Source organism: Perognathus longimembris, chromosome 11, assembly GCF_023159225.1.
Source record: "Perognathus longimembris pacificus isolate PPM17 chromosome 11, ASM2315922v1, whole genome shotgun sequence".
In the NCBI taxonomy this organism is placed as follows: Eukaryota; Metazoa; Chordata; class Mammalia; order Rodentia; family Heteromyidae; genus Perognathus; species Perognathus longimembris.
The window spans coordinates 58890766-58910656 of NC_063171.1; the positions used below are offsets into that span (position 1 = coordinate 58890766).

The 19891-nt window shown below is 56.1% G+C and overlaps 1 protein-coding gene across 1 annotated transcript in view; it reads left to right on the top strand.

The window, feature by feature from the left end:
* The window catches only part of Plekha6 (pleckstrin homology domain containing A6), a 136837-nt gene extending 117215 nt beyond the window's left edge, over nt 1-19622 (top strand). The window contains 15 exon segments of the mRNA XM_048357148.1: nt 499-567; nt 1686-1766; nt 2015-2164; nt 2885-2980; nt 4665-4776; nt 5253-5392; nt 6246-6395; nt 7690-7819; nt 7978-8087; nt 10421-10597; nt 11788-11955; nt 13013-13146; nt 13615-13760; nt 18582-18705; nt 19487-19622. Of these exon segments, the coding sequence (XP_048213105.1) occupies nt 499-567; nt 1686-1766; nt 2015-2164; nt 2885-2980; nt 4665-4776; nt 5253-5392; nt 6246-6395; nt 7690-7819; nt 7978-8087; nt 10421-10597; nt 11788-11955; nt 13013-13146; nt 13615-13760; nt 18582-18697 (1779 nt within the window). The 3' untranslated portion in view covers nt 18698-18705; nt 19487-19622.
* The last annotated feature ends 269 nt before the right edge of the window (nt 19623-19891 follow it).

Here is a 19891-nt window from a genome sequence, read left to right on the forward strand (position 1 = left end):
GTAGTGCCAAAGGCACAGGGGGTGCTGTGGCCACTTGCTGTGTTATCAAGACCAGGCATCATTCGCTAGGCCAGACTCGCTTCTGGATTCCTGCCAGTCCTGGTTTCCACCCAAGCCCTGTGGCCAGTCTGATGGTGGGCAGCAGTTTTCAGGGGTTTCCACTGCCCATACCTGTCATACTCCTGGGTCCTGTCCCTCCCACCCCCATGGGGTTACCAATAAGCCTCCGGGGGTTAGCCACCCCTGCAGCCCCTCGCAGCAGCAGATCGTCAAGCTGCAGGGGAGAGGAGATGTCAGCGGAGGGCAGCGGGATGCAGTCTCCATGGTCACAGGACTCGCAGCCAGGGGGCGAGGAATTAGCTCGGGTCTGGGGACGGAAGCCAGCGGAGGTGATGGACTGCAGTCTCCGGCAGGGACTGAGCAGGGCTGCGGCGCCAGCCTTCCCACGCATGCCCGCCCCGCGTCCCCGCGGCAGTAACCAGCCTCGTGTTCCTGCAGGTCCCTCCGTACCCAGAGGTGTTCCGGGACGGCCTCCACACCTACAAGTTAAACGAGCAAGACACGGATGTAAGGACAGCTCTCCCTGTCCACCGGCGGCCTTGCTCTCCTCTCACGTGGCTCCTTCTCCATCCCTCTCTCTCCTTCTGGTGGTGGTTCATACATGGGAGTCGTGTCCTCTCTCGCCACTCACATGCCATTCTACTACTTCCTCTCATGTCCCTTCTTTCCTGGACCTTCCCACCGCCTCCCCCCGGTCTCCTGGGCTGCCTCTGGACGCTCTGTCGGCAGCAGTGGGATCTAGTTATGGCAGGAACCTAGGCTCCGTTGGGGAGAGAAATCGGTCAGTCAGCTCTGTGCCCAATATGGCATCAGTACTTGCAGGTAACTGAGAAGCACATGGCCTACTCCAGCTCTCGGGGAGCCGTCGGCAGGGGGAGACCCCAGGCGATAGAGGATTCACTAACCGCGTAGGGCTAGGAACAGAACCTGCAGCCGTGATGAGGAATGGTGGGTCAGGGACCGAACAGCCTGTGAGATGGGCCTTGAAGTTCAAAGGCCTGCAGGGCGAGAGAGAGCTCGGGAGAAAGGACCCGAGGGTGGCGTGAGTGGAGGGGCCGAGGTGGAAGACACAAGTCTTTCCAGAAGGGAAGGTTGTCCCGGCCTGCCTCCCCCGTCACCACTGGAGCCGCTTGCGCAGTGGGTCTCAGTGGCAGGCCTGGGAAGGCTGAAGGGCCTGGCCTTGAAGGATCAAGGGATCAGAGCCTTAGAAGGAGAGGCAGGTCCTGTGAGGCCGAGTTCACAGAAGAACGCAGAAGAAGCATTCCCCCATCCTGCCTACCCCTCCCGTCCAGCCAAGGAGAGGCAACCATACTGTCTTCTCCGCCCTCTGCCGTAGCCCCCAGGCCAGAGGAAGCGGATACAGGAGCCCCACTTGGCTCTCAGCCCCTTCCTCTCACAGCCTGACTCATTTGCTCAGAGAATTATCCCATCTTCTCTCCCAAGACCTCTAGAGGCTCATGTCCCTCCTCTTGGGAACCTCCAAGGTCAAAGGTGAAGACTCCAGGTTCACTGGTAGGGGGAAGAGGCGGTATCCAGAGGCCAGGCCCTGCCCTCCCTTCTCCTGGTCCTCATCCAGCCATGTCCCTCATCCTCTTCTTTCTTCCTCCCCCATCTCTGGGTCCCAGAAGCTGCTGGGCAAGTTGTGTGAGCAGAACAAGGTGGTGAGGGAGCAGGACCGGCTGGTGCAGCAGCTCCGGGCAGAGAAGGTGAGAGCCGGGGGAAGACGTGGGCTGAGGTCTCCGTCTGTCCGTTGCTGAGGAAGCTTCGTTATTCCTCAGACTCCTCTCCAACCTTAGGGTTGCTGAAGGTCTCCCAGGGGCCAGAGCCGGTGTGCGGGCTCCATCCCCCGAGCTGCCTGGTTGAACCTAGCAGGGGTTGAGGCACCTGCTCTTAGAGACCCCGGAGGAGGGTGATGGGGATGGCTCATGCAGTCCTCCTGCCCTGCCTTTCTCAGGAGAGCCTGGAGAGCGCCTTGATGGGGACCCACCAGGAGCTGGAGATGTTTGGAAGCCAGCCTGCCTATCCAGAGAAGCTGCTACACAAGAAGGAGTCGCTGCAGAACCAGCTCATCAACATCCGGGTGGAGCTGTCTCAGGCCACCACGGTGAGGCCTAGGGGCCCGGGGGGGTGGGGGGGTCTGTGGCCCACGTTGCAGGGGGAGGGGAGGGTTCTCCCTGAGGACCACAGCGGAGTGCACCTGCCTGGGCGTGGCGTCAGCATAGAACCTAACATAGCCTTGCAAGCAGACAGCACGTATGCTGGCCCGCTCATCTCATAACACAAACCCTAGCAGGATTCCTTGAGGACACAGAGCCGAGGGCCACTGAGAGCCCTGGCAGTTCCAATGCCTCTGATGCCCACTTCTGCCCTCTGCCTTGAAGAACCTGGGCACAGGCAGAACTGTTGCGACTCTGGTTACTTCCCAGAGGGTTTGGGCAGATCCTCTAGCAGTTTAGATGATAGCTCTAAGCTATCATCTAAGCCACAGGAAAATGTGGCCTGGGAAGAGGAAGGACTCAAAGCAGCAGAGGAAAACACCTCTTCCCGGGCCCTTTTGTCCCTCCATGACTTGTCCCTCAACCTGGGTGGAAGGTACAGGAGGGTACAGAGCCGCTGCTGGTCCCTTTCCATCTGTCCACCTGCCTAGAGGAATTGGGCTTTCCATTCCCGTCTGCAGTGTGCTGCTCCCGCCACTCCTGTAAGACTCGCGGTTGCTTGTCTTCAGAATACCTCTTGTCCCCCAGCCCTCAGCCTTCAGGCACCTGTCCCAAACCCTGTCTCAGGACGAGGAGGGAGGCCTTTCTCAGGAAACCCTTCCTTGCAGGCACTGACCAATAGCACAATGGAGTATGAGCACCTTGAGTCGGAGGTGTCGGCGCTGCACGATGAGCTGTGGGAACAGCTCAATTTGGACATCCAGGTGAAGAAGGGCCCTGCGCGGGCGGTGGGAGGCCGCAGTCTGTGACTCCTGGGGTCCCTTAAGACAAAGCAGCTTCGCTTCATGCTCTAATGATCTCCATGTAAGGCAAGAAGTCAGTCTTGAGACAAAAGAAAAGGCTTGGGCTGGTTTTGACAGCTGTAAGTTTGAGGGTGACCACAGTGTAGAATTCAGTTCACCCTGGGGAAGGGAACAAAGTTAAAAGCATGGGAGACTTAGGTTAGACATGGAGTCGTTTATGGCTTGAAAGGAATTTAAGATCAAACATGTGAATATAAGTATCTCAATGATACCAGAAGAGAGCTAGAGCAAGCCGTGCCGTTTTAGAAAGAATTAGGAGGTTCTCTTCCTAGGCAGGATTGGAAACATTTGTTTGGCATGGAGGCAGAAAGATGGTCTGATGGTGGTGGGGCATTTCCCTTCCTTTCTTCCTGTCTTTGGTCTCGTTCTGCAAGCTCTGCTTCTCACATGCAGTCACAGTACCCTGGCATCCTCCGCTCTCGTCCTGTTTCCCTCTTGGTAATGAACTCCCCTCCTCCACCTTGCATCTAGTTGGGCGGGGACACCCAAGGACCACCCACCACACGCCGTGGGCAGGCTGGGCTCTAAACACTCGTGTTGGGAGAGAGGGAGGGCCAGCAAAGAGCACCATCATCCGAGCCAGATAGGCCCATATTTAGATGGTGGTCGTGCCACTCAAGTCTTCTTACCTGGCACGGGAGTGGCCGCTGCCCTTACCTCCTAGCTGAGCTGTACTGCGGAGATAAGGTAGTAGATGCAAGGTGCTCCGGGTGGCACTGGTGTTGGTGCCGAGCAGCCGGTAGCTATTACATTCCAGAGTGCAGAGCCAGTACTGTGGCTCACTCCTATAATCCTGGCTCCTCAGGAGGTTCCGTTAGAGGACTGCAGTTTGAAGCTAGCCTGGGCAGAAAAGTCTGAGATACTCCATCTCCAGAATGGCTAGCAGAAAACCGACCCCGAGTACGGCTCAAGTGTTCGAGCACCAGCCTAGCAAGCAAACACAAGGCCTTGCGTTCAAACCTCAGTGCTGAACAACAACAAAGCTCGGAGTATGATTTAGAATGGAATATAGCTCCTGACTTGAGACATACCTCATGTGTGCCTATTCCTAATGGGATGTTGGGATGTGAACAAGTGCCCCGTGGAAAACAGGACATTTGCCTGGCACGGTGGCTCACGCCTATAATCCTAGCTACTCAGAAGACCGAGGTCTGAGGATGGCACTGTGAAGCCAGCCCGGGCAGAAAAGTCCCCAGGAGACTGTTAGCTCCCATTAGCCATCCAAAAGCCAGAGTGGGACTATGGCTCAAAGTAGTAGAGTGCCAGCCTTGAGCAAAAGAGCTCCGAGACAGCACCTAGGCCCTGAGTTCAAGCCCCACGACCAATGAAAGAAAAAAAAAGAAAAGAAAATAGGATGCTTAAGGGGGTGTATGTTCTCCAGCCACCCTGATTGGGGGAGCTCTCAAGGGTGCCCAAAGCGCTGAAGCTCTGGCAGCGCTGGGACTGCCCTTGGAAAGATGCCTGTGCTGGTTGGGGGGGGGGGTGCAGGGCCCTTGCCCCCGCTGGTCCCAGGGCCTGGGTGGGCCGGGCATGGCTGCCACAGGCCTCCTTAACATTCCTTTGGCTCGTTCTGTGGCTGAATCAGAATGAAGTACTCAACCGGCAAATCCAGAAGGAGATCTGGAGGATCCAGGATGTGATGGAGGGGCTCAGGAAGAACAACCCCTCCCGGGGCACCGACACGGCCAAGCACAGAGGTGGGCAGGGGCCTCCTGCATTCCTCGCCTCCATCCTATCCCTCCTCTCCCTCCCTGCTGAGAGTCAGGCAGGGCCATCTTAGCCTCTAGTCTCTTCCCCTGGATCCTAGGAGGGCAGCCAGGGCCCTGCAGAACAGACCAGGCTGGCCACTCAGAGCACAGTTGACTGAGCCCTCAGATGCCTCCCTGTTCTCCAAGCCTAAGGGCCTGCTGCGGGCCCGCGACTCCTACCTTAGAGCCTTCCTTGAGCTGTGGGCTTCAGGCTAGCTGTGACATCTTAGAGGTCAGTGTCATCTCCACCCACAGTCTTCCTGACCAAAGGACATCTCTCAGCAGCAGTCTGTGGCGCTAGCGCCTGTATGAAGTCCCTTCAGCAGAGCCAGGTGGCACTGCAGCCTCCTACACCCGCAGTGCCCATGCGCACAACAGACCACGCCCCCTCCATCCCTTCCCTCTCTCCTCTCTTTTCCCCCAAGGAGGACTCAGCACCTCAGCCACCTACAGCTCCAACAGCCCCGCCAGCCCTCTCAGCTCTGCCAGCCTCACCAGCCCCCTGAGCCCTTTCTCACTGGTGTCTGGCTCTCAGGGGTCCCCCACCAAGCCGGGGTCCAACGAGGTAAGCCGGGAAGATGGAACACAAAGTCGGAGGGGAAGGGACTCCATGTCAGCTGGCTGAAGCTACAGTCGGTGCCCATCTCAGCCCCCAAGGCCTCCATCCTAATGCGTGGGCTCTGTGTCCTAGGGAGCCATTTTCACTCCAGGTTTAGGACCTTCCCCTGGGATTGCTCCTGTCCCTGTTCCCGCCACAGGTGTCACGTGTAGCTCCCTCTCAGAGAAGTCTCTCCCTAAGTCGCAGGACGGTGCTTAGATGGGGTGCCAGGACGGGGCCAGCAGTTTAAACCAGGGGTGTTCCCGGGCTGAAAGGGCTTTAGGGTCCATGTGGGGAGCAGTTTCCAAGGCAGCCAAAGAGCAAGTGTTCTTGGGGTTCCACCGCAGGTGAGGATGGGCGTGGCCCCCTCAGAATGACCTTCAAACCTGCCTCGGGGAGTCCAGCAAGCCTCGGGCCGCCCCGAAACTTAGGGAGCTGCCAGCCTGGAATCCCAAAGGATGGAGCCCAAGGAGGGGAGGGGTCCAAAGGAGAGCCTGGGGCTTCAGTGGGGCCCACGAGGACCCCGACAGGCAGAGGGGCAGGCGCTGCACTGAGGCCAGAGCCCTGGCGGAGGCACCGTGCGGGGTGGGAACACGCTTGGCCGGGGGCAAGGTACAAAGCAAGGGGAGCAGCCATGGCAGGAGTACAGACACACCGGGCACGTGGGGAGGGCCGGCATCACCTGTAGAAGTAGAGCTGTGTCCAGGGCCCAGCCCCCCCTTTCCTGTGTTGATGTGACCTGGTTCCGGCTAACTCTTCTTCTGCTCTCACAGTGGCTGACCTTGTTCCTCCTTAACGCTCTGGCCTCTCTCTGCCTCAGGAGTCCGGCCCACCTCGGCCTCCCCTCCCCAAAGCCTACGCCCCCCTGGAGTCTCCTCCCACCGTCCCTCCACTCCCTAGCGAGAACCGCTTCTGGCCATACCCCAACTCCCCTTCCTGGCGCCGCAGTGGCGAGACAGCCAGGGGTCAGGTACCCAGCACACTTGGGCCGTGGAGGGAGGGCTTGGGGCACGCTGGGGAAGGGGCCAGGCAGGGGGCAGGGCTGCGTTCCGGAGTTGCTTTCCCACTCATTTCCCCGATGCTCCATTTCTGCTGGTTCTGCCCAGCTGAACCATGGGTAAAGGAAGGGACAGCCTATGGTCTCACACGCCATCTTTGCCCTTTTGCCTTCCGTGGACAATAAGGACATGAGTTGCTGGTCTACCCAACCCAGGCTCAGGGGAAGCCAATGGTTGTGGGGGGTGGCATTGTGCCCTTCTCCCTACCAAAAGAAACCAAATGACAGTCCTTGCCCTTCCCGTTCTCACTCTGCCTCTGCCTTATCCTTGTGTGGGGCCTCATGAGCCCACGGAGTATAAACACACAGACCATTTCTCCACTCTTCTGGCTCTTTCTTCCTCCTGGGTCCTTGGCTAAGATCCAAGAGCGGTGTAGAGGTGGTGTAGTGAGTGGGAAGAGGCATCTCCCTAATATTAGGAAGCCTGTGCACTCACCTTGGCTCAGCTATTGGTCATTTGTGTCAAGCTGAAGGCGTTGCTGGTGAGCTGGGCAGAGCACAGCATGCTTTCTCAAATTTCTTTTGTGTGTGTGTGTATGTGCTGGCACTAGGGCTTGAACTCACGGCCTCCCATTCAAAGCTGGTTCTCTACCACTTGAGCCACTCCTCCACCTCAGAATACCTCCTGTATTTGGTAGACTTACACGGCCGCTCTAGTTGGGTTGCAGCTGAGGTTTCTGATCTCTAGCTTGGTCTTCTCTCTGTGTTCTCACCAAGGCTTAGATTCTTCCAAGTACATAATAAAAGGAGATGGCTCACATGATGCCTCGGTCCCTTCTAGCCTGGTGATTCTGTGAGCCTACAAGCAAATGCCCCAGAATCCCAGTACCAAGTGCTCCTGGATGGGTTGCTAACAGAGTCCACAGAGATCCTAGGCTCTCTAGAACTTTCTGCTGGCTATTCCTTGAGGGCTTACAGCAAGTCTAGGATTCTCTGAGCTTGCCACAGCAACTGGTTGGGGGAAGAGGCCTCTCCAGTGACCCTCTGCTATGGCTGTCTTAAGGCCGTGAGCTCTCAGAGTGCCCAGCATCCGCAAGCCCGGCAATGCACGCGTGGAGGCTCTGAGTCATGGCTGCCTGGTTCCATCCCAGCCGGCACAGCTGGGATGTCCCTGCTCCCCGTGTCTTCGGGTTTGCAGGGGAGGCAACGAGGAGCACAGGTCCCCGGCAGCCACCCTGACAGCATGCACTCTCTCCTCTCTTGCCAGCCTAAGACAAACTATGAGCAAAGCAAGAAAGACTCCCAGCAGGCATCGCCCCTGGACCCCCCAAGAGACATCAGCCCCATGCCCAGCCGACAAGAGATGGAGGCAGAGAAGCAGGCTGCTCTCAACAAAGGTACTTCCCGGGCCCTCTGCTAGGAAGTAAGGCTTTGGCCAGAGAGGAGCCCTGGGCACTTAGCCCTGGTATGGGATAGGACCAAGCCACTCCCTGACAAGCTGGCTCCCTGCCTGCCACTTTCTGTGACGCCCACTGTCCTCTCTCTCTCCCTATAGTTGGCATTGTGCCCCCTCGGACTAAGTCACCCACCGATGAAGAGACAGCTTCATCAGCGGTGCTGAGAAGGCCTGCCAATGGGCTCACCAACGGACTCTCCTCCTCCCGGGTGAGTGCCGCCATAGGCTCTGAAGGCCTGTGTGCGCCGAGCTAGCCCACAAGTCTAGAGGCCTGCAAGCCTATCCACCCAGCAGCCACCACTGCTCAAGACCAGAGACGAGGGGAGAAACAGAGCGGGTAGAAGGAAGTGGTCCTTCAGAGAGCACTTGCCAGGAGACAAGGAAGATGCGTGTAGCAAATTGAGTGAGTGCAATGAGCCTCGTCATTGTGCCACTGGTGGAATTCAGTGGAGAGAAAGCAGCCCCAGAGTGCCCGAGGGAGCGTGCCAGTGGAACGAACACAGTATCACACGGGGTGGCTCGAAGCAACAGAAGTGTATGCGCTTAGCTTGGAGAGCACAAAGTCAAGATGTCAGCAGGATTGGCGCCTTTGCAGGCTCCAGGACAATCCTCCACAAGCCTCTCTCCTCGTTTGTGGTAGTGCCAGGCGATCCTAAGCTTTCCTTTTCACAAATAAATCAACCCAGTCTCTTCATGACACAAGGGGATCCATGCCTTTAGAGCGTTCACAGCCCCTCCCAGATAGCCCACTTCCATTTCTGGTTTCTTCTGAGATGGTTGGTTGGATCAGTGCCCCTCGTACCTCTTACTATTTTCACCAAAACCTCATCTAGCCACATTGTTGACTCTGTAGGGATTGCCTGCTCAGCAGTGGGTTTCCTAAGTTAAAGGACAACTGCTCAAATAATAGAGCACAGGTTTCTTTTGGCTCCGCATCTTCAGTTTATCTTTTCTCTTTGCCCATTTTGCGACAAGTACAAAGAGAACAGGCCACCGTACCCAAGCCGGCCACATCACACGTTCTGCTTTTCCACGCACAACAGAACACAGTGCGTCTAAGTTCCTGCCACTGCATAGCAAGGACGATCCTTTCCAACAACTTCACCAGAAGCACCTCTAGCATTCTTCTTTCTTCCTGCACTCTGTTCCTGATGATATGAGAACTCTATAAGAGTTCTCTGTAAGAGTACTGTATAAGTAGAAGCTTCCTCTTAGCTTTCTCTGAGCCCTCACCAGAACCATCTTTGAAGCCCTCATTTCTCCTAATTCTTTCTGTAAGGAAATCCACCCGTTCCTTATTGTACACTTCGAAATTCTTCCAGCCTCAACTCATTACTAATTCTTCTAGTCTCTACTCTCCTACATTTTTTAGGTGTGTGTGTGTGTGTGCGCGCGTGTGCGCACGTTCACACACACACACACACACACACACACACTGATTCTGGGCTTAAACTCAGAACTCAGGGCCTAGTTGCTGTCCTTGAGTGTGTTTTCCTCAAGGCTAGTACTCTGCCACTTGGGCCATAGCTCCACTTCGGCTTGTGGTGGTTAAAGACGTTTTGGAAAGTCTCACAGACTTTTCCCCTTCAAGCCGTTTTAAGCCGCAGTCCTCAGATCTCATCCTCTTGAGTAGCTAGGATAATAGGCATGAGCCACTGACACCTGGCTTAAGGTATTTTTTTATAGTAGAATTCCACTGCTAGGTACCAAAATCTGTATTAATTTCCTAGAATTCCTGTAACAAATTACTGTACGTTGTCTGGCTTCAAACAATAGAAATGAGTTGGGCACTACTGGCTCACACCTGTAATCCTAGCTACTAAGTAGGATAAGATCTGAGGATTGTGGTTCAAAGCCAGCCTGGGTAGGAAAGTTCATGAGACTCCATTTAACCACTAGAAAACCAGAAGTGGTACTCTGACTCAAGCGGTAGAGCACTAGCCTTGAGCAAAAAAGCCCGGGGACAGCACTCAGGCCCCATGACCAAACCCCCTCCCCCCCAAAAAAAAACAAAAAGCAGAAATTAGCTGGTTGTGGTGGCACACTCCTGCAATCCTAGCACTTGAGAGGCTGAAGTCAGAGGAGCATGAGTTTGAGGCCAGCCTGCCTCAAAAAAATAAAAGACTAAAAAATGATTTTTAAAGCAAACAGCAAAACTGAAGTGCATTGTGTCACGTGTGTGGGTGCCGAGCATTCACAGTGGAGGTGCTGGCCAAGCTGGCTCCTTCTGGAGGCCCCACCTTCTCCTAGTGTGTGGTCATTGCTGGTGACACCCAGCCTTTGTTTTCTTGTGGAAGTGGATCATTTGCCTCCCTTTCCTCTTCTGCTCTGTCTGTCTCCTGCCTCAGCTGTTGGATGTGGGTTGCTCTCGTCCAGTGCAAGCTCTGGTGACATCCACAGGTGCCAGGGATTACGCATATGTTATGGGGAGTATAGTCAACCCCTGCTTGGCACCATCCCATAGAGGGGAAATTCCAAAGGCTTGGAGTGGGTAGGAAACCTGGATGGAGCACCTGGTAGACCCCTAACTTCCCCATTGCAGCAGGAGCGCCCCAAGAGTGCTGTGTTCCCCAGTGAGGGCAAGGTCAAGATGAGCGTGGAGGAGCAGATCGACCGGATGCGGCGCCACCAGAGCGGCTCCATGAAGGAGAAGCGGAGGAGCCTGCAGCTCCCGGCCAGCCCGGCCCCGGACCACAGCACCCGGCCTGCTTACAAAGTGGTAATGTGCCCCTGCTGCCCCAGGCCTGAGCCTGGCACCTGCCCACACCACTGCTCCCAGGGGTCAGGGCCAGCTTGTGCCAAGGGGGTGAGAGGGAGGAGACTGGGGAGAACCCAAGCTGTTCCTCCCACTGAGCGGAGGAGGTCCTTCCGTGACGATTACAGATAGTGAGCTATGTGTACTGGTGTACTCCTACAATCCCAGCTACTCGGGAGGTAGAGGCAGGAGGATTGGGAGGTAGATGCCTACGTGGGTGATGTTAAACCCTATCTCTAAAATTAAATAAAAACAGTGGCTGAGAGCAGAGCTCAAGTGATAGAGAGCTTGCCTAGTAAATGCCAAGACCTGTCTTTCAAGTACTAGAGGGACAAGGACAGGGATCAGAGATAGACAGAGCAGAGACAGAAAGAAACAGACCAGAGAGAGAGCACAAAAGCAATGGTGGGGCTGGGAATATGGCCTAGTGGCAAGAGCGCTTGCCCCATATACATGAAGCTCTGGGTTCAATTCCCCAGCACCACATATATAGAAAACGGCTAGAAGTGGCGCTGTGGCTCAAGTGGCAGAGTGCTAGCCTTGAGCAAAAAGAAGCCAGGGACAGTGCTCAGGCCCTGAGTTCAATAAGTATCTTATGTGCACTGAATTATGAGAAATTCAGTTAGTAGAGAATAAGTGCTCTGTCTCTCCCTGCAGCGCAGCCCACAGATCCCCTGCACACTGCTTCCCGGGTCCTTCCAAATGGTCATCCTTATTTTACCAATAAGAAAACCAGGCTAAGAGCAATGCAGGCTATGTCTGGCCCATTCAGCGGTTACCTACAGGAGCGCAGAGCATCTGCTTAACTTTTCTTCCTAGTAGATTTCAGAAACACAGAAAAGTAAGGCTCCTGAGTCTTCCCTCAGGCAGTTTACATTCTAGTTGATGGATTGGAACTTCCGTAATAGGAAACTATTAGAAGTCAAAGCGAGGCACACCCATGCAGGTGCGGGAATTGCCTGGTGCGGGAGGTGAATGCGGGCTCGCGCAGGGCGGGGCGGGGCTCCGCAGTACTGACCGGAGGCGTGGATTGCAGCGGGCAGGTGTGGGGCGGGAGTAGAGGTGGCAGCCAGACCAGGTGTGAGGGAGAGGAGGATGTGGGGCGGGTGCGGGGCACGCCTTTGACAGTGCTGCCCCCCCCCGCCCCCCCGCAGGTGCGCCGGCACCGCAGCATCCATGAGGTGGACATCTCCAATCTGGAGGCCGCCCTGCGGGCGGAGGAGCCTGGCGGCCAGGCCTACGAGACACCAAGGGAGGAAATTGCCCGGCTCCGCAAGATGGAGCTGGAGCCCCAGCACTACGACGTGGACATCAATAAGGAGGTGAGTATACCCCTCACCCCAGTTAGAATGGCCTATACTCTGAACTCAGGCAACAACAAATGCTGGAGGGGGTGCGGGGAAAGAGGAACCCTTCTCCATTGTTGGTGGGAGTGCAAATTAGTACAACCACTTTGGAGAACAATATGGAGGTTTCTCAAAAAGCTCAATATAGACCTACCCTATGACCCCGCCATACCACTCCTAGGCATCTATCCTAAACAGCAAACCCCAAGATATCAAAAAGACATTTGTACTTCCATGTTTATTGTGGCACAATTCACAATAGCCAAAATATGGAAACAACCCAGATGCCCCTCCACAGACGAGTGGATCCAAAAAATATGGTACCTATATACAGTGGAATACTACATAGCGATTAGGAATGGTGAAATATTGGTATTTGCAGGGAAATGGTCAGAACTCGAACGAATAATGTTGAGCGAGACAAGCCTAGAACACAGAAAACAAAGGGGCGTGCTCTCCCTGATAGATGACTGTTAAGAAAGGGAGACGGAGAGACAGTAGAGACCAAGTCTGTGAAACCAAAAACTGCTTGTCAAATGGTATTTCCCACAGGATTGGGGCAGCGACCCAACAGTATGTAACTAAAACCAAACAATTACTCAACACATAAAGGTCAAAAATTGACCTCTTAGGGGAATACAGTAGCTCAAAATCTATGTATGTACGTTCGTATAACACTACTGTCGACATATGGTCTAATATCGACATTACATTTAAAGCCCTAGGCGAATTTTCTTGGGCGCGGCCACGAGGCTACTGTATATGTTCTTGGTACATTGTGTATTGTATGTATGTCTACTGACCTAGGGAAGGGAAAGAAAAACAGGGTGTAAGATATCACAAGAAATGTACACACTGCCCTACTATGTAACTGTACCCCTTGTGCACAACACCCTGTCCAAAAAATTTGTGTTCAATTAATAAATAAATTAAATTTTAAAAAAATAAGGAGGTGAGTGAAGTCGGGAGGGGAACCACAGAGGGCCCCCCGCCCCCGGCAGGGGTGCAGGCAGTGAGCTCAGTCCCTCCACAGCTTTCCACTCCAGACAAAGTCCTGATCCCCGAACGGTACATTGACCTGGAGCCTGACACGCCCCTGAGCCCCGAGGAGTTGAAGGAGAAGCAGAAGAAGGTGGAGAGGATTAAGACACTTATTGCCAAGTCCAGGTAACAGGCCTCGGGGCTTCCACCATCCGCCCTGCACCTGGGACACGGGGGCTGTAGGTGTTGTGGGGCGCCTTGCCCCCCCCACCCAGGGAGGAGCCCTTGGGGCAGGGCCTGAGGCAGCAGAATGGGCCCAGGCTGCTGGCAGGGGCGAGATGGCTGCTGCTGGGCCCTAGAAAGGCGGAGCGGGTTCTTGTGCCGAGCGCCAGGAAGGCAAGCTGAAGGGTTGACCGACGTTTTCTCCCCTTCAAGGCTGCCCTAAGCGTTCACTTGAACCTTTGGATTCATTTGGAAACGTTGAGGGCAGGGATCCCAACTACTTTGCCAGGGTCCCCCTCACTCCTAGGAACAGCCTTGCTGGGCACCAGAGAAGACCCCCGGCCCTCCCCGCCAACCTCAGCGACAGGCCGCCCCCAGCCAATTGGACCATGCTGTCCCTCCCTCCATGTCTGTGTGTCTGTGCCTCTTCAGTATGCAGAACGTGGTGCCCATCGGCGAGGGGGACTCTGTGGACGTGCCCCAGGACTCAGAGAGCCAGCTGCAGGAGCAGGAGAAGCGGATTGAAATCTCCTGTGCCCTGGCGACCGAGGCCTCCCGCAGGGGCCGCATGCTGTCTGGTGAGAGGGGCTGGGCCTCGCTCCGCCAGGGACGCCAGCCGAGCAGGTGTAGGGGAGGAAGCTCAGGGCTGCCAGGGGGCAGAGAGGCGCAGGGCCAGGGAGCTGCGCTTCAGGCTCGGGGTGAGCATTCATTGAGCACCAGGTATCGTGCTAGGGGACAGCAGAGGGGCCGGGGTCACTGTCATTCAGGAGCACAGACCCTTGATGGGCGAGGTTACAGCCACTTTGTGGAGGACTGGCCAATGGCCGGCAGGGAGCACCAAGAGCCAGCCTGTCCAGGCAGGGCAGAGAAAGGCACGGACAAAAGGTGTTCACCGGGAATGGCAGGAGCCTTTGCCATTGTGGATGAGAGGGCCAGGCCTTCCAGGCATCTTTTCACTTGTCATCTTTGCTACACGCAAATAGGAGGAATAGAAAGAGAAGAATTAAGGAGAGGAGGCAGCTAAGGAGGTGAGAGTCATACATTCACCACTTGTCCGTTGAGCCAAGTTCACTTTCCTGCTAAAAAGAGATGAGGATGCAGAAGTAACATCGCACTGACAGCACAGCCCCGGCTGGTGTACACAGTAAGGCTGGAGGCAGTGTTAACGTCTGTGTGGCTGGACACAGATAGCATCCTGCAATCGGCGATTGCACCCGGGTGTTGAAGAAAGAAGGAGATTCTGTATGAACGGAAGGCTGAGACAGTCATTAGGCCTAAGAGCCTGGAAACTATCCTCATCCGAAGTGTGGGCTTTGCCAGGCACCGATGGTGCACACCTGTAATCCTAGCAACTCTAGAGGCTGAGATCTGAGGATTCTGGTTCAAAGGCAGCCCAGGCAAGAAAGTCGGTGATACTCTTATCTCAAGTTAACCAGCAAAAAGCCAGAAGTGGAAGTGTGGCTCAAGTGGCAAGCTCCAGCCTTGAGCAGAAAAAGCCAAGCAAGAGCATTCTGGCGCATGTGTGCATACACACACATACATGCATACGCGTGCACACACACAGACACACACACACACAGAGCTGGAAGGTCACAGTTGGGAGGGATAGCACAAAGGGAGCCGTAGGTTAGGGATACCTCTAGAGAGAGAGAGAAGTGCCAGGTGTGCAGGCCCCAGAGGCAGGCAGCTAGCATGAGGTCTGTGGTGAGGAAAGCAGCATTCGTGATTAAGGGGACTGCAGACTCTGGTGCCTCCAGACTCCATTTCCTCACCGGTAAAATTTTAATCAAAACACATGCCTCCACTTCAGGTGGTACAAGGATCCGAAGCAACATCTGCCAAGCTTTCTGGCATAGTGCCTAGCACTTAGTTGGTGCTCAATAAATGCCACCCACCGCGGTAGCAGTGCTCATGGTGTTGTGATGTTGGTTAGAAGTAGCTGAACTAGCGATGGCAGTCAGTTTTCTGATTATTTTCAGAAAGCAGAGAGTTGTCGGCCATTCAAAGGGATTTAAGCCAGCCTTAAAGAAGCACCCACTGGCAGCTAGGGAGTCCCGGTGTTTAGGAGGGGTGACCGGGGAACGCCCTGGAATAGGTCAGAGCCCCGCCCAGGGTGGGCTGGAGCTGAGGGCTGGGAAGGGCGGCTTTGCAGAGCCCCTTCCAGCAGCCAGAAGGCCGGCAGAGCCTCCTTGCAGTTTGGCAGCAACATGAACCCGGGCCTTCTAAAGATCAGATTCCCCCTCTGCGCAACTTCCTGCTTCAGGAGGGCAGGGCACAGAATGCCGTCTGAGAACGCCCTGCCCTTCTCTGGCCCTGGCTTCCCCCGTGGAAGGTTCTGTGAAAACAAACCACCCAGTCTATCCGCTTTCCCCTCCACATGCCTGGGCTTACATTTCAGGTCTGTGTGCTGAAAGCAAATGGTCAACTTGCTTTTGCCAAACCCCAACTATTTGAAAAATGGCTGACAGTAGGGCCAGACCTCAGACCTAGCTCTCTGTCCCCACTGTCCCTGGCCTGGGGCCCAAGTCCCCCAGGATCCCCCTGGGCAGAACAGTGTGGGCATGGGTTCATGTCCAGGACAGCGGAGGGGGCTCAGCGCAGGTCGCCAGGGCGGCGCGCAGCAGGCACGGGGCACCGCGTGTGTGGCAGACGGCATCACAGGCTTGGAGCGCTGGGCGCGGACAGCGCCATCAGCGAGGAGGGCTGTGCGTTCTGCAGGACCCCCTGGTCGGGATGTGCAGAGTGGGTATGGACTCGGCAAGGTGGGGCACTTCCGAGTCCGTGCCCAGCCCCCTGCAGGGTGTGCATCTGGTGGCGTCAGTAGACACGTGCGTTCCTGCGTGTGTAGACATGCAGCTGAGCGGAGGCTGCGTGTGAAGGCAAATAAAGGAGGAACACACGTGTGCCTGTGTGTGTGTACACGTACGCCCATGTGAAAAATGGCTGGGCATTTGTGGTACGGAGACCCATTTTTAGGAGTCCCGGTTGCGTGTGCAAGCAGTCGGTGTGTAGTTGCCCACGTGAGTGGAGGTGGAGTTGAAGAATGCATGTGTGTCCTTGTGGCTGCCTTTCCGTGTAGTGTGAGGCGTGATCAAGCCTATTTGTAAGAGTTGTGGGCAGTGTAGATGTTACAATGTTTGCACAGAGACTTGAGTGTGCCGCATGAGAGTGTGTACACAGAAAGTGATGATCCCCGTGACCACAGACCTAGTAATGTCACATCCACCCACTTACACTTCCCTGCTACATATATGAATTGTAATAAGCCTGAGGGGTACATTCTATTTATATACATATATTCTGTATACATACATATGTATGTGTATGTATGTATACATACATATATATTATTCCTCTGCCTTAAAAAAAAAGCTATGTCTACATAACTTTACATGCTCTCCTCCTTAATGCCATTGTAAATTTTCTGGCTGCTGGCCTCTGTTAAATGAATGCTCTGATGAGCACTGGAGTCTCACGCCTGTAATCCTAGCTGCACAGGAGGCTAAGATCTGAGGATTGTGGTTTGAAGCCAGGCTGGCCAGGATAACCCAGTTACACACCAAAAAAAGGCAGAAGTGGAGCTGTTGCTCAAGTGCTAGCCTTGAGCAAAAAAGCCTAGGGACAGTGTCTAGACACTGAGTTCAAGACCCAGGACCAGTACACGCGTACGCACGCACACACACACACACACACACACACACACACACACACACGCCAAGTGCTCTGAGAGCAGTAGTGGGTGTGGACCTGTTTGCAGCTAAGGGTTTTATGCTAAACGTTCCGCAGCCGTTACACTTGGAAAACCACCGTGCCTGCCTTTCACAGTTGGTGATTCTGCGGGCCTCTCCACTTTCCACCTCTTCTCATTTTCTTGTTTCTGATCTCCTGCGGGCCCGAGCTCCCGTTAGAACTATGCACAACCAGAGATGCCCAGCTCCTCCAGGCTCTCCTAGGAGGAAGCCCCGGGCACCCGTGGTCTGCCTGTAACACCAAACCTTGGTGCGGGCTTCCTTGAGAAGCCCCTTGCTCTGTGTGTGTGTGTGTGTGTGTGTGTGTGTATCAGTAGTCTTAGAAACTGAGCTTCCCAGGCAGTCACCACAGGTCAGTGAGGCAGATGCACACACACACGTGTTTGAAATCACTTGTGAAAGGCTTTGCACTTGACATTGCACGTGTGTGTTGGGGCACAGGGGGTGTACCTACAATCCCAGGGGTGTGCGGTGAGTGTAATCACATGGTGTTGCAGGACCCGAGCACAGACTGTGCATCCTGTGTGGTAGACACGGCGTCCACGCAAGCGTGGTGCGGGTTATGGACATGGGCCGCGCTGGCTCCTCCTTTCTCAGGGATGCTGGGCAGGTGAAGGGGTCCAGGAGAGGCTGGGGGGCGAGGGCAGGGAAGCTCCATACCACCGTCCTCTCGGTGGAACCGTGGTGCAATGCAGTGACCCTGGCTGAGGTCTGGTTCTTCCCAGAGCCCAGGAGAGAGAGAGTCTCTCTCTCTCTCTCTCTTTTTCTCCCTCCCTCTCTCTTTCTTCCTTCCTCTCCCCCCTTTATCACTTTCTCCCTCCCTCCCTTTTTCCCTCTCTCTTTCTGCCTCACCCCTCCCTCCCTCCCTTCCTCCCTCCCTCCCTTCCTCTCTCTCTCTCTCTCTCTCTCTCTCTCTCTCTCTCTCTGCCTCCCCCTGCCTCATGGCTATATCACGGGGCCACCCCAAGGGTCTGGTGACCGCCCCGACTAGCTTGTCCCCCAGCAATACAACTCTCCTCATTGTCTCTGCTCTGTGCCATTCTCAACATGGAATAATGATGATGATGGAGTAAAATCCCATTTATCCAAATGTCACCACCATCTTAAATGTGCCGTGACTTGTTCGGTTGGCTTCTCCGGGTCACGTGGAGGGAGCGTCTCCAGTGGCGGTGTCTGAGTCGACAGAACCATCTCTAAGCTCATCAGAGCAGTCCAGGTCCGCGTGGGGCCTGGGGGTTTGGATGGATGTGATTTTACTGCACTGTTAATCATTATCACTAGTGGTACGCCCAAGTGTGGTGTCCAGCACCCGCCCAGTCTGTGTGCACAGTAGCAGAGTGTGTGTGAACCTCATTGCACAGATGGAAGGGAAGAGCCCCTTGGCCCCGCGAGGGCCCAGCCTCCCCCACTGCCACGCGGGTTCTTAGCAGAGCCCGGCTTCTGCCGGGTCTCCTGGGAACCCTCCTCTCCCCGGCCCCCCCGGGAGCCGGGCAGCTTTGCCCCCCGCTTGAGCTCTCCCGTGCGCCTCACCGCCCGCCTTCCTCGCTCCCCGCCTGAGGAGGGGCCCCCCCTCGCTCTGGGTGTCCCGCCTCTCCCTGCGCCACCCCCCCCCGCCGCCCCTGTTCACAGCCCTGTTCGTTTTTGTTCCAGTGCAATGTGCCACCCCAAGCCCTCCCACCTCCCCTGCCTCCCCGACTCCACCAGCCAACCCCCTGTCGTCTGAATGCCCGCGGGGCGCCGACAGCAGCCATACCCGGCGGGTCTGAGCGCTGACGTAAGCACCTTTCTACTGTATTTCATCCACCCCACCCCACCCCCGGCCCGGGTCCGCCTTCCCTCCATCGCCGCCCGCTCATGGCTTCTCGCCCTCCATCCATCCGCTTGAGCCGCCAGCATCCCTGTGCCACACAGCCATGCTGCCGCCGTGGACCCCGCCCTGCCCGTGGCCCTGCTTCTCCAGGAGCAGAAGCAGACGGGAATGGCGCCGTCAGGAAGGCCATACCTGTCACCCCCGAACCTCCTGCCAGCCAGCTCCCTATCGAGATACAACGCAGTCCCCCCACAGAACTCCCAGAAGCCCCTAGCATCTATAGATCTCCCAGATACTTTACACGTGTGCGCAGGTCCTGGGATTTGAACTCAGAACCTCAGCACTGCCCCCTAGCTTGTTCACTCAAGGCTAGTGCTCTCCCACTTGAGCCACAGCTCCACTTCTGCCTTTTTGCTGGTTAATTGGGATAAGAGTCTTACAGACTCTCCTGCCCTGGCTGGCTTCGAGCCACGATCCTCAGGGCTCAGCCTCCCGAGTAGCTAGGATGACAGGCGTGAGCCGCCGGCTCCTGGCTTCCTACATCTCACCGTAAATTCAAACACCGTCAGGCAGCCGTAGCCCAAGGCTTGTACTTCCTTTCCCCCAGCAAAGAGCGGCCCGTGTCAGGAAGGAGGGAGGACCACGGCCTCCTGCCCCCTTGTCCCCCTCTTCCAGGGCTGAGTGATGAGGATGTTGGCCCCGGCCCTCCACGTCCCTCTTCTCATCCTCTTTCTCTCTTCTCCAGTGCAAGCCCTGGCCGAGGCCAATGCTGCGAAGCTCCAGAGAGCCACATTCTGAGGCACCCTCTGTCCCCCCGAGGGCCTGGCTCCCCCCGGCCCCCGGCCCCCTGCTGCCCCTGCACATTCTTCAGGGAGCCGGGCTGGGGCCAGGGCTGCTGAGAGCAGAGGAGCGGAGCCAGGAGGCCTTGCCGTCCACGCCCACCATCCTCAGCCTCCCGGTCCCCCGTGGCCCCGGGCGGGGCCCGGACAGGGCGTGGCCCGGCGTCACCGACGTCCGCCACCGGGAGCCCGAGTCTGCCTCTGACTGGCGCCGTGGTGGCCTTTCCTGGAGCATCGGCGGATGGGCGCGGGCCCTGCGCTAACTGGGGTGAGGACTAGAGATGAAGGCCCCTCTGCCTCTCGCTCGGGGC